The 14,663-nt window shown below is 33.1% G+C and overlaps 3 protein-coding genes across 3 annotated transcripts in view; 1 reads left to right on the plus strand and 2 right to left on the minus strand.

Annotated features, from left to right (window-relative positions):
* HELRODRAFT_164209 (hypothetical protein) overlaps window positions 1-613 on the minus strand; it is a gene marked incomplete at both ends in the record, with an annotated part of 2,888 nt that extends 2,275 nt beyond the window's left edge. Inside the window, one exon of the mRNA XM_009029208.1 lies at window positions 96-613. Coding sequence (XP_009027456.1) covers window positions 96-613 — 518 coding nt within the window. The remainder of the gene's footprint in view (window positions 1-95) is intronic.
* A 2,185-nt stretch (window positions 614-2,798) lies between these two features.
* HELRODRAFT_164210 (hypothetical protein) lies at window positions 2,799-6,517 on the minus strand (the record flags this gene model as incomplete). Its single annotated transcript, XM_009029209.1, has 3 exons — window positions 2,799-2,989; window positions 5,072-6,138; window positions 6,465-6,517. 3 exons carry the CDS (start codon window positions 6,515-6,517, stop codon window positions 2,799-2,801), a joined length of 1,311 nt encoding a protein of 436 aa, XP_009027457.1.
* Window positions 6,518-9,374: 2,857 nt separating this feature from the next.
* HELRODRAFT_69072 (hypothetical protein) lies at window positions 9,375-14,360 on the plus strand (the record flags this gene model as incomplete). The annotated part of the gene is made up of 5 exons (XM_009029002.1): window positions 9,375-9,500; window positions 9,564-9,663; window positions 12,346-12,439; window positions 13,346-13,438; window positions 14,135-14,360. 5 exons carry the CDS (start codon window positions 9,375-9,377, stop codon window positions 14,358-14,360), a joined length of 639 nt encoding a protein of 212 aa, XP_009027250.1.
* Window positions 14,361-14,663: the final 303 nt, after the last annotated feature.

The raw sequence follows: 14,663 nt of genomic DNA on the forward strand, positions 1-14,663 counted from the left end.
GCATCCGCCCCCCATGACCATTCAAATCACCCAACAACACCACAAACTCATTCAACCCCGCTTGCCCAATCTCGTCAGAAACATCATCATAAAACCTATCCTTCTCCTCTTCCTTCCTACTTTGTTGCGGAGCATATCCTGATATCACCCTCACTATTACTTTTCCAAACACCATCACCACCACAATTACCCCATTGCTTCTCCGCCTCACTTCCAACACCTGCTCCAACAACTCTTCTCTTACCATCACACCAACTCCTCCCGTACCATCATCCCCCTTCCACCACAACTTATATCTTCCACCTTTAGCCCCCACAAACCTTGTACCCTCACCCTTCCATCTGACCTCCTGTAATGCAGCCACGTCAACCATTCTCCTCTGCAGCTCCTCCACCACTTCCAAACTTCTTCCTGTCAACGTGCCTACATTCCAGGTACCAAACCTCCAACCCCTTGGTTTACAAGTAGTCCTTCCATCTATAGTGCCTTGCACCGCCACACTATAGAGTGGGGTGCCAGTAGCCAGACCATCCACAGGGCCTTGCACCACAACCCCATCGACTGGGTCTCCGGAGATTCTTCGCACCCTCTTCTGCCGGATACTGAGGGCCATTGTTTTCTCCGTCATCATCATAAGCATTTATTATTTGGCTAGTTTTTACACAGGACGCCCTTCCTTACGCAACCACAGTTATAAGCGGTGGGCCTAGCCTTTGATGATCCAACATCACTCACAAGGCAGTGAGGGTCAGTTTAATGTCATAACCAGGACATTGTCATAACCAGGACATAAATCAAATCAAAAGCAAATAAAATCAAAAATACTTTTCATTTACCAGAACAAAACACAAACAAAAAGAAAGTTTGAATAACATTCTGGCTTGGAGACCAAGCTAGTTTAACATGGATGAACTTTATAGGCCACCAATTAATTATAACACACACATATATATACACAGATATAAAACATGAGGTTGATTATAATAGTTCATTAGAATAGTTCAATTTGATGAATATATGTATATACAGATATATATGGTGAAGTTCAGAAAATAGTTATAATTCAAAAAAATACACAGACAAAACATGAGGTTCAGGCATAGTTCGAGAATATGTTTTTAAACATATACAAAACATAAGATTATAAAAAATTATTACTCAATAGTTCTTCTAGATTATAATTGGTTTTCTAATATTAAAAATTTCATGTTTTTAGTGAATAGACTTAAATTATTGAACAATTTGAATTTTACGTGTAAATTATTCCACAATGAAACCCCATGGAGAAAATGGAAGACTTTAATATCATCAATCTAGGATAAGGTTGTTGATAATCTTTATATTGCTTTAAGTTTTTATGATTAAGACAAGGAGTTTGGAAAAAATTTTAAATGTTTTGAGGTAATAATTTTTTATGAACTTTATACATAAATTTGAATGAGAAAAGTTTAAAAATTTGATTCAAATTAAGGATTTATCCTTTTTTAAAATATTGAGAAATATGTTCTCTTTTTCTTATTACAAAAAAGCATCTTATAAAATAATTATATGCTAAGCTTAAATGATTTAGATGAGATAATGCACTATTTCCCCATAAAATTACTCCATAAGTCAGATATGGATATATTAGGCTGAAATAAATATTTTTACTGATATTTAAAGATAGCTGATTGTTAATGTAAGTACATTCAGCCTTACGAACAGTGGTAACATTTTTTAGTCAAAATTTCTTATTAATGCTTTTGGTTTGAGGAGGTATAATTGTATATATATATATATATATATATATATATATATATATATATTTTTGTTGGGCAACAAAAAAGATAAATAATTTTTGTCGATAAACCACTCTTAACTTGAATTGCCCAGATTCCATATCATTTAAGGTGGTCTGTAATACGCAGCGAACATTTTAAGAGCTTTTTTTAGTCAAAATTTCTTATTAATGCTTTTGGTTTGAGGAGGTATAATTGTGCCCTATAATATAGGAACAGTGTGGGTTGAATGTTTTTGTGTTTTATATTTAGTCTTGCCAGATAAATATAAAAAGTGGATATTTGTCTTGATGTGAAAAAATTGAAAAAATCATTGAAATAAGCTGGAAATAAGATCATTCAAAGATTTTTATATGAATAATGATTGTGCAAAATAATTTTATTGTTGTATAGTTAATATTTTAGAGCTACAGTTGTAGTCAGTTGTTTTGAGGTTATAAAATATATGAAAAAAACGTTTCAGACATCTTAGTAAATTGTGTAGCAAATAATTAAGACTATTTATGTTGCTATTATTAAGATTTGGACTAATAAAATTATTTTAAATTTGTATATTTGTTTGACGATCAAGCTTGTTTTAAATTTTATTCATTAAACATAAAAAATTAAATATTTTTAGCATAATTTTTGGCATTAGTTTCAATAAACTAAATAAAATAAATAGTTTCAATAAAAAATTTTCCAATGCAAAACATTACATAAAAAAGATTTATCATTTGAAGAAAAATGTGGTCATCTAATGTTATTTAGTTTATTAAATCTTAAATTGTTTGATATTGTTGAAGTACATCTATTTCCACATAACAATTTTAATTTTGTGCAGTTATATTTGTTTATGTTAAGGTTTTAAAATTTTTTGACTAATTCACCTTATACTATTGGCACATTTATATCCAAAATTTTTTTTATCTCGTTTAATTTTAATTCAACAAAATTACTTTGAAGGCGTTTAAATTAATCAGCTTGTACCTTCCAAGTTACTTAATGTTTATTATGATGTTGAATGGTTTCCACTGCCCTTTATAATTGTGTAAATTTTTTATTATTTTTCTTTGTAGTTGTTAATCGGCTGTTTAAAATGTCGAATAAAGCTCTCAAACATTTGCAAAAAGAAAAAGAAGATGTGAATTCTTTTTCAAATATATCGGAAGAAGAACTTGGTTTGCAAAGCTCCCCCATAACGCAGAGAAGGAACATTTTTGAACTGGTGCCTGCAAGTTTTCATATTGATACATTACGAATTATAGTGGAATATTTTTTCATTCACATATGTGTTTGTTTCTATGAATATTAGCAAGTTTTAAAATATATTATCAGCTTGACGAAGAAGGTCAAAGTGATTTGTCTGAAACGTCTGAAGATGAGCAGGAATATCAAGTCAAAAAACAAAAAGGAAAAGCAGCTTTTTCAAAAAAAGTTAAAAAGGTATTTTTATTAGTTTTTTCTTCAAAAATCAAACAATGTATTTTTTTATTTTTCCTGGTTTTCAATTTTAAATGAACTTTAAGATTTTTTATTTTTTCTTGGAAAAAAGTAATAAAATAGGGTAATAAAAAGAATGAATTATGAAAATTTTGGTACGTAGATGCAAGAAGATCATTGGTTTGTTTGCAATTATTATTATTATGAGTGCGTTTATAAGCGCCCCTTAAAAAGACCTCAAAGGCGAAAGTAACATCCGAAATCTTCTTTTTAATTTACAACACCAAAAAATAGAAAATAAATAATAAATTAATAAATGCAAACAAGAGAATGATGTTTTTAAACAGTTTTACATTGTTATATTATATTTATTTTATATTTGTTTTTTTTTGTTATTATCTTTTTTTTATTTTACAAGGTTTAATACATTATTTGACTTATAAGAACATTAATTATTTTAAATTTATTCAGTATAGACTCATAGGTTTATTTAATTTATTGTTTTAAAATTGTCTTAGTTTTGAGAAAGCACAGGGACGTTTCGTCTTCGCCTTTGTTTAACTTGAGAACATCCTTTTATTTTCATTTTAAAACATACATTATTACTGTAATAAAACTTATAGTGTTAATTATAAAGATAATCTACACCTTATTTCTTCATTGGCATGAGTTTTGAGGTAACTTCGAAGTTTGACCCTTAACGCTTCAATGACCTGATATTCAGTCCTCCTGATTTGAAAGGGAGTGATAGACACTCCGACACGCAGCTGCTAATTGGCAGGGCCAACCAGTTTCTAACCGATTCAGCAATTAATGGATCCAGATTGTTGCTTATCCAAGTCAACGGAATGTCGTAAGTGCGAAGTTCGAATGCTAACTGGGATGGGATGTATTGCCTTAATATTTGCAATTTCCATTGTGGCGTTGTGTCCAACCCGTTTATAACCGACAGCATGTGTTGGAGTTTTTCGACAAGCAACTTTTTCGCCCCTGAGTCGCGTCCTTCAAAATCGTAAATTTTTCCCAGGTATTCGAAATGACCATTAAGTTCAACGTCAGGTATTGCTTTATCATCGACGGTCAACCTTGGGAGAAAGTGTTCGTATGTGCCATTTTTCTTTCTCATGCCAAAAGCGCAGCATTTGTCAATCCTCATACTCATTCCGGTTGCTTTGCACCAGGCTTGGTTCAGATTAATTAATTTCTGGGCACTGTCAGTGCTGTTGGCAATGATGGCCGTGTCGTCGGCAAACTGAGGCCAAGCTCTGGTTTTTAGATTGGTTGTGGGTCCCCATATATATCCACACTGCTGAAATTCTTTTTTTCAATTAGTTTCATCAACGGATTGAAACACAGATTAAACAGCAGGGAGGAAACAGGATCCCCTTGCAGGACCCCACGTTTAACCGGAATGGGAGGAGTTAAGCTTTCGCAACCAGAGACAGAGATTGAATAATCGGCATAAATATTATTTATTAAATTTTTAATCTGAAGAGGAATGTGATGATAATCTAGCGTTGAGGAGATGAGGTTGTGGCTGACTTCTCCAAATGCGTTACGAAGATCTAAGAGCGTGACGATGATGGTACGTTGGTGTCTCTTAGCATCGTTGATCATGTGCGTTAACATTTGGGTGTGCTCAGCCAATCCATCAACTCTAGGATAGAACCCTTTTTGAATGTTTTTATTTATTAATTTATTTGTTTCAAGAAAGCTATACATTCTATTGTTGATGAACGATGAAAATATTTTGTATAGTGTTGGTTGCAGTGTTATTGGGCGGAAGTTCGATGGGCTGTTGGTATCACCTTTTTTGTGGATTTGTATCGTAAATCCTTTTTTCCAGCATGAAGGAATTGAAGATGACCAACATTGGATTAATAGACGATGGAAAATAGTTCTGAGAATTGGGCATTTTTTGAATGGTATTATTGAGATCTGGTCTAGTGGGCATGGAGATGATCTTGATTTATATTTTCGAATGATTTTTGAGATTTCGTTGTAGCTGGGAGGATCTGTGTTGCAAGGTGTTGGCGGTGTTGAGAGTTTTGGGATCCAGTTTGGCAGCTGTTGCTTGTTGTTGTGAGTATCGCTTAGGATGGAGTGAAAGTAGTTTTTGCAGACGGTGACGCTGTATGATGGGCTCAAACTTGTAGTTGAATAAAAATCTTTTTTGCAAAACCACCAAAATCGACGTTTGAGTTGGCTTGTTGTGTTGTGCTGTTTAGTTGAGTCTGAAGATTTTGATGACGATAACTTCGATCTCAACGTTTTGCTAACCGACTTTATTTGGTTGTCGAAATGATGGTTATTGCGGCCCAAGAATTTAAGTTGTTTTAATTCTTTTTTCAACAACTTAATTGACGTTTTTGTGCCTCCGTCCGATTTAATTTTATTGTTGATGGTGCCGAAGTTGGAGGCAAAGTAGTTGTAGATCATGGTTTGGAAACCGATTGTGAATTCATTCAAATTGGTGAGATTTGGTAGCGTTGATTGGTGAAGTTGAAAATACGCGTTGGCCTCAAGCCATTGAGCAAGGCTTCGTGGAAGTCTGATTCCAAGAAGAGGCGTTTCAGTGTTTTCAACATTTTCTAGCGTCTGGTGGCTTGTTGTCGTAGGTTGTTGTTGAACGTCCGACGATGGCGAAGGTGGTGGCGTCGTCGGGGTTGATGTTTCGACGGCGTTTTCCTCATCGTTAGTTAATGGAAGTTGTTTATGTGTTTTGCACGAACGTTGGTGCATTTTTAATCCCTTGCGATCTTTACAGAACCTTCCGCAGCAACGTTGAATTAAATTGTTATTATCCATATTAACAGAATAATTATTGGCAGTATTTGAGTTAAAAATGTTGGCAGAAATATCCACATTTGAATTTGCTGGCGAGTGTACAGTGTTAACGTTAAAATTAGCTGTATTTTTCGTGCAACGCCAGGAATGTCTGCCAACATTAATAAACGATTTATTGCAATATTCGCATTTAGTTGCATTAACTTTAGAAATTATGATTAAAATTAAAATAAAATTTAAAAAGTAATAAAATGAGATTTTCATAAAAGCAGCCATATTCCCCGCAATTTTAAAAACAATATGAACCTAATTTAAAACTGATTTAAAGACATTAAAAACGAAATTATGTATAAAAACAGTGAGCTGAAACATTTCTGCCAACTCTCGTGCCTACATACATAATAATAATAATAATAATAAAATGTTTTTGTAATGTATCTATTGTGTAAGTTATCTGGATTCTTAAAATACATAAACTTCTGTATGAACTCAACTGGATTGAGAGAAGCCATTGAACTGAACATGGGCATGTCAAAATACACTAAATACCAGAATAATTGTTTTATGATGTGTAGTATTCCATTGCTCTGCTTTGTTAAATTCAAATTTTTGTAATCGAATTAGTATTATTTAAAAGAAATATAAATATATATATATCATTTTCGGTAATTTTTTAGTTGTACTTTGTTGAAAACTATAAAGCTTCATAAACTGTTGCACAATGTATAAAAATAAATTTTAATTTAACCTTGATTTGTCAGCATTGTCTGGCTCAAGTTGAATGTCGGTTTGAAAACAAACAGGCAGTGAAAAAATTTAATATGTGAATACTTGTGAATATTTTTACATTTTTGATAAACACCAAATATACAAATTTTTGAAATATGTTTACATTTTAGGGGACACTGTAGAACATGATATGGACTCATCAAACAAAATGTAATTTTCATATTCTGTAAACCATTTATAAAAAATAAGTGGACAGGTTTTGGTCAAACTGCTCGAAGTTTTTGGCATTTAAACAAGCACAAAAATGGCTAAAATGGCTCGAATTTGGCATGCATTATTGATGCCTGGAATTTTTGTAAAATTTATGAAGGTGATTTTATTCTCAGTTAAACGATTAAAGACACAAGTTAGGTGGTAGAAAAACTGTCGTTTTTCCAGCTACCTGCTTAAGATGGACAGAAAATTGTTTTAATTTTTTATAGTTCGATATCGACTTGAATTTGGGAACCCCAGCAACAAATCTAGCAGCAGCATACAAAATCGACTGAATGCAATCTAGATGAGATAATTTTATTTTATACATATGTAATGTGCTTTTGCTGAATCAAATGTCAAATAACTTCTTATTGTTCTGATTCGGTGTAGATTATAAAACTATTTCTGGTAGGGCGAATTTACATGTTATTCCATAGAGAGATCGGCGCCAAGAAGGATACCAAGATTTTTAACTGCAGTTGAGCCTTTATTTCTATCTTTGAAAATCTGATGGCACACAAAACTGCTAAGTGGAACAAAAGCTTGGAGCATGTGAAGCGAGTCCCGCAACATCAACTGAGTTATTCTTCTTTTTGACACAACTTGCTGAAACAGATAGATGTAAAGCTAAAAATATTCCAAAGTGATTTGTGAAAAAGCTTTTAAAATATTTTAATGGAATACATTTAATTTTAGCCATTAGCCATGCAACAGTTCATTCTTGCCGCAAGATTATCTTTATGACAAAAAAAGAATCTGTACTATGAAGATGAGGGATATATTTGGTGTAGAAAATTTTCTATTAAGTTATGAAATTTAAATTAGTATCGACATTTTTAATCAGTGTAAAAATATTGTTGTAATTTGTTACTGAAGCTTGATCTGGTATGATCAGTTGCTTTCAAGACTCAGCTTTACTTTATTATTTTTTTTTATTTATTTTTTTTTATTACATTTTATTTTCTAATTTTTTCCTAATTTTTCAGACTTCGTCAATTAATTTTTCAAAAAATATCTCCCTTGATACAAAAAGTGACAATCAGGAGCAAACAAATGTTGAAAAATCTTTTCTTTCTGTTGAAAATAGGTTTGTAAAATAAGTTGTCAGAAATTTTATTCATTCTGTTATTTAGAAATCAGTTTTTGTCTGACAAATATGTAAGTAAATACACACCCAGAATATGTACATGCTGATATATTATATCATTATCATCATCTTCGACATAAGCGTTGATAGACGTGTATTCTGGGCCAAGTGTCCAACTAGCAAAATTTTATCTAGTCTAGAATGGAAAATAAATTAGCGGAAAATAAATTAGCGGCTTTGATGGTTTTCTAGATCTCGACTCGATCAACAATGAAATGCTACTAAAAAGTTGTCTGTCAGTGGTATTCAAGATACTCAACTTTTTTGGCTTAAAATTTACTTGTCTAACCGATCACAGCTTGTTTCTTTAGGTTTATGTGAATCTCTTATTAAGGTTCGGTCCTGGGAGCACTTTTGTTTTGTTTCTAATATTTATTAACGATTTGGCCTCTGTCACCAAATTTATGTATTTATGTTTGACAAATATTTACCAATGACACTGCTTTTCTTTGCTTTGGCAGAAATATTGACGAAGTAGCCAAACTGTTGAACATCATATCATCAACATCACATTATCAGCATCACATCATCAGCATCACATCATCAACATTACATCAACAACACATCATCAACATTGTTTACATTACATTTTCAATGGTTTTAGATATCTCAATCCTGACAATGAATTAAAGAAGATGTTCGGCCCGAATAATTTTTCTAATAAGAAAAAGTTGGCTGATAACATTTCTATTTGTAATTTTGCTGTTTTTATCAAAATGTGCTATTCACGGTCGAATGTATTGAATGTATAAAATTGTTTGTAATGGTGATAGATAATTGCGTGTTGATGAATATTTACTGAATGTTCAATGTTGGTTGAAAGGAAAAGTTCAAGCGGGGGCTTGCGATTGGTTACATCTCCACCAAACTTCCTTTGGATGAAAAATTCTGGTTAGTTGGTTATTTTTAGATTACTTTTTTACCTTCATGCTAATTTATTAAACGTCTGAGGTTGACAAATAGTTTTTTAACTTTAAATTTAAAAAATTTTCAGTTTATCTTGTATTAATTTAATATTGCATAATTGTTTACATTTTTCTTTCACACGAGTTTTATTTAGTTGAATCATTTAGATGGAAATTGATGGATAACTTTCACACTGCATAGTTTTTGTAGTTGTAATATAAAAATCATGCATTCCACTCTATCCATCCAGTTCTTCAGAAGCAATCATTTGAAAGCAACAATTTTAATAATGTGACATCATAATTGTTTACAGTTATTTAATGCATTATAATGTGACCAAAGGTTTGAAAATGGAATTAGTAGAGAAGAAATGTGGATTGTTATTTTTCAAGATGCAACAGAGCAAATCCTATCAAGACATCCAAACACAATTTGAAAATGGAGTCTCACCACATGACCCGTCTTTTGTTGTGGTTGTTAATTTTTTATTTTTCTCCACTTAATTTATATTTACTTATATAGTTATTACTTCTTCACAGAATTTCCTTCAAGATTTTCCCTACCATCTCGATGCTTTGCTGCAGCTGTATCATTTTTTTTTAACAAATCACGAACTGGTCAAAGCAAACGAAATTATTGGTAAATTTTTTCAATGTTGCTCGTTTAAGGTTCATTATTCTCCATTCCGTCAAAACAATTGCTCATAGGGTAATGTAATTAGGTAACGATCAAGTTTAATTTGATTTTGGCGTGACAATATTAGAGATATCTAGACAAATTATTATTCATTGCGTAATATGATGGGCTGTAAATGCCACACGATCGACAAGTTATTTGAATTATGTTTGTTGGTAGTCTGCTTGAAAATGTACGTAATTTTACAAAATTATTTTGTTGAGCAATTTCACCCGAACATAATTTTAAAACATTTTTTTACTTTGTTTGCCGCTAATGTTGGTGACCGAGCCAGGGTTTGGGATTCACTGATGTGTATTGTATATTATTAATTTATTGTCATCATTGCTTAGAAACATGAGTCCTTCATTAAAGTTCAATTCTGGTGCAATCCACGTGTCTGACATAAACTCCAGTCATGCTTCGGTTGGGTCGTTGTTGTGGAGAAAAACAATTTAAACTGAATTAGGATATTTGTACAAATGTACATTTCAAAATTCACTGCTATCCACTTCGGCGAAATTTTTTAATTTGGTTCAAACTTTCAAAATTTTGTAACATTTACTTTGATGCAGTAATTAAATCTACCGAATTTCTAGCATTGGATTAGTTTAATTACATTTCTCAATATTTCGAACTGTTTACAAGCGGATTAAATCATATTTGTCGAAACGCACACAGCAGGTTTCGTAAAAAAATTCAGTATCTGAGGTTTCAAATGTAACAACGGTAGCGCCACAGGGCTCAGATTTAGCACTCGTTCTCTTCCTACCGTATACGGCGGACATAGCCAAAGTAATCAAATTTTATGTTTTCAGCTGTCACGCGTTTTCAGCAGGTGATGGTTACTAGTCATCCGAGCTTGTTTAAATATGAGGTCAATAGATTTGTAAGATATCTGTCAAAGATTGGGTGTTGGATGTCATTAAAAACAACACACGTTTAGACGACATTTTCCCCGAGATCGGGGGTTGCCGTTTGGCTACCTATGATGAAACCAAAATACCCCTCGACGCCAGCCACATCTGTCACTCGCCTCAGTATCACGCAACCCCGCTTTCACCCTGTCCTTCTCCACCTGCTCTCTCCATCCCAATCGCGGACGACCCCTTCCTACCGTTCCTTCAACCTCGAACTCCAACGCTCGTCTAATCCCGACCCTTTCATCCCTTCTCAACACATGTCCATACCACCGCAATCTCGATCTCCTTATCAATGTCACAATGTCCTCATTCAGTCCCATCATTGACATCAGCTCTATACTACTCCTCCTATCCTTCACTTTAACCCCACACATCATCCTCACCATAGCTCTTTCAGCCCTCTGCAGTACACTTTCCTCCTCTCTCCTCAACACCCAAGTTTCACCACCATATACCATCGCTGCTCTCACACATGCTTTATATACCCTCCCTTTCATCTTCACTGACCATTTTTTTCCACACAATACCCCACCCAGTTTCCTAAATTTCATCCATCCTACACGAACTCCAGCCGTAACTGCGCTCAAACATTCTCCATCCGCGTTCAGCTAAGTAAACAAAGCTTTCCACTCTTTCAATACCACCACTCAACCCCGTCCTTGCGTCCGTCCTTTTAATCACACCATGAATTAAATGTCATTAAACTTGCTCAAATTAAATGAATGTAAAATTTAATTGCTTCCAGTTGGAACATGGCAGCAGTTGTCGAAAATTGATTTCAATTTGGTTAAAATAGGAGAAGCTGATATACCATTTAGTGAAAAAACATTCAGCCTGGGAGTTGTGTTTGATACCAGATTATCAATGAAAGACCACATCAAAAAAATTTCAGTTTCATGTCTTATTTACCTCAGAAATTTTTATCGAATAAGACACTCGTTGAATAGACAGAAATTAGAAACGTCAGTCGATCTAAAACAGAGCTGCAAAGCTGGTTACTGGTGGACTGAGGCGTGATCGAGTGACATCAGTCTTGAATGAGCTTCACTGGTTGACAGTAGAAAAAAATGAATAGTTTTCAAAATTGCAGTGCTCATGTTCAGATCTATGAATGGTACGTCGCCGAAAATTATGACAAGCGAATTCACCAAAAAGTTGACCACATCATATTCCCATCTGAGGTTGGACGATTTGAATCGGTTGCATGTGCCAGTTACACGTTTGGAATCGACTCGCGAAATATTGCTATTGCAGGTCCTGCTGTCTGGAATACCCTTTTCAACGGCGTGAGAAACTGAACAGTGGATGAAGGATCCATTCATAGATCTGAACATGAGCACTGCAATTTTGAAAACTTTTCATTTTTTTCTACTGTCAGCCATTGAAGCTCATTCAAGACTGATGTCACGCGATCACGCCTCAGATCAGATCTTTCATTTATTTTATTCAAGAAAGAATTAAAGACATATTTATTTTTTGTTAAATTGTGTTAAATTTTGTTTTTTTTTCAAGTTTGTTTTTCATGGAAGTCACGTACATTAATTTTGTTTTATATCTGACGGCGCTTTTAAAAATTTTTAATTAGCGCTGTATATATATATATATATATATATATATATATATATATATATATATATATATATATAAATTGATATGTATGTATTGTATATATATATATAATTTTTAAAGTTTTAATTAATAAATGCTCCACTGTTATGTTTAGAGAGATCTCTGTGTGTCTGTGAGTACATCCTTCATCCACTGTTCAGTTTCTCTCAAGGGAATTGTAGACTCGATTACGAAATAAAAGAAAACAGGTACAACGATTTAATTTGTTTTATTGTATTACTTTATTATTTTATTATTGCACCATTCTAAGTTATTTTTACTCCTACCAATAAAGAAATCTTAGTTTAGTCTGACAAAGCTATTTTTGCTAACTTTATGAAATGGTGTTTGAGAGATAAACATTGTGGATAAGTTGTATTAGTTAAGCAAGAATGTTTGCATGTTAATGTAATGCTGATTTCAAATTCTTTATTATCACGTGGTTCTTCATGTTTTCGGCATCACAATGTTTCATGACGTTCTGTAGGTTGCTGCTATTCAGCAACAATGAGAAATAACTGCACTGGAGGTAAATAGGGCATGGTTCGAATACTGTCAGTCCGAACTCAAGGACCATCATAGGCATATGATTGGGTGCTTGCGCGTGCATGCATAATGTGTATGTGCATTGTCTAGTGAAGGTAGTACAGCCTTTGTAGCACGAAAGTTTAGTTTCAAGTATAGAATAACATGTCAGCAGCTCTGCGTTTGACAGAGCTGCATTATAAAGAATAAAAAATATAGCATCAGTCAATTGCCTATGCAACATACAATACATACTATTTAATATATTTATTTAAGATTCAATCCAGAGTAGCATACAAGCATAGGTCGTTGATGATGTGACGTGAAAACATATTGTTGTTCACATTCAGTCACATTGTTCACCTGTATTTACATGTTCACATGCATTCACATGTTGTTGTTCACATGCATCCACATGTTGTTCACATGCCTTCACGTGTTGTTCGCATGCATTCACATGTTATTGTTCACATGTTGTTCAATGCCTGGAGAAGAATAATATAGAATTTTTTCATTAAAGTTTGCCCCATAAATGTTGTAAATTTAACAAAGTTAAATATTATATGAGGAATGTATACATACTTTTTCAGAGCTTTTTACTTGGTGCTCATGAAACGAGCTGTCCTGCTGCACAAGAGAGGCTGCTACAGAACATCACTTGAGTTAATTAAACTCATTTTCAGGTTAATCATAGTTTCATTGAATGAATAAAGAAAGGCCATTATTCTGAACAACACGTGCCGAAGCAATTACACACATACGCACACGCACGTACACCCACATACACACAAGTACATCACTTGCTCATATGTGTGTCTCACACATATTTCACTGAATCAAAAAATTTTATTACAAAAACTTGATCCTTGTTCATGAATCTAGTCTAAAAAAAATTGTGGGCAACCATTAATAAATTACTAGTTAAATTTTCCACCAGTCATTCAGTCGATGAATATAATATAAAGTTTACCCTATCACAATTTGCAACATTTTTTAGTGATAAGATTAAAAAAGTTAGAGAATATACAAATTCCTTGTTTTGAGCCTCTAAGTGCTCCTGTTGATTTAGGGTTGTCTGACTCGTTCAGCTTTTTTATTCCATGTTCTGGTGATGAAATTAAGAGAGTTGTGCTCAGTTCACCATCAAAGACATTTTTCCATGACTTATTCCTGTGTGTATTTTCAAACAATATATAGATTTGTTCATACCGTTTATCACATTTTTTTATCAATTTGTGTTTTGACACGGGTTATTTTCCTAAGACGTTAAAACATTCCGTTGTGACTCCCTTATTTATACATAGGACCTGTGTGTGTTTATGGTAATATAGTTTATGTAAATAGATGCATGTATATTTATCTCCATTTTTTCCCTGCAGTTTATCACCGGAATCAGATCCGTTGGCACTGTTGCTGTGCATTGATGTTTATGCTTTGAAAGCTGCCAACTATTCTTTTCTTCTGCAATTTGCGAACAAGTGGAAGGAAGATAAAAATCTTTTCCACCTGCCGAATTTCGCTTTTTCGGTTGCATTGGCTTTATTCCATTCATCCAAGACTAATGAAAGTTTGTCAATAAAAGCCGATAATCAGGTAGTGGATTGAGTTTTAAGAATTGTTGGTTGAATTTTAATAATATTCGTCGTGTTGCAGCCTGTTTCTTATTCCGGCTTTTGAATGACTTAGAAAATTAATTTCTGAATACATTTTTGAAAATAAATAATTTTTTTTACAATTCTGATGTTTTTTATTCTGCAATTCTGATCAGACTTTTTTGTTTTCATTCTTTTTCTAGAAGATTATAAGTTGTTATCACATTAAAATTTTGTAATTGTCTAACAACTTTCATTTCAGTTGACCATTTGATATGATTTTATTTAATGGTTTTTCAAAATTAGTCGTTATGAA

Source organism: Helobdella robusta (genome assembly GCF_000326865.2).
Source record: "Helobdella robusta unplaced genomic scaffold HELROscaffold_6, whole genome shotgun sequence".
NCBI lineage: Eukaryota > Metazoa > Annelida > Clitellata > Rhynchobdellida > Glossiphoniidae > Helobdella > Helobdella robusta.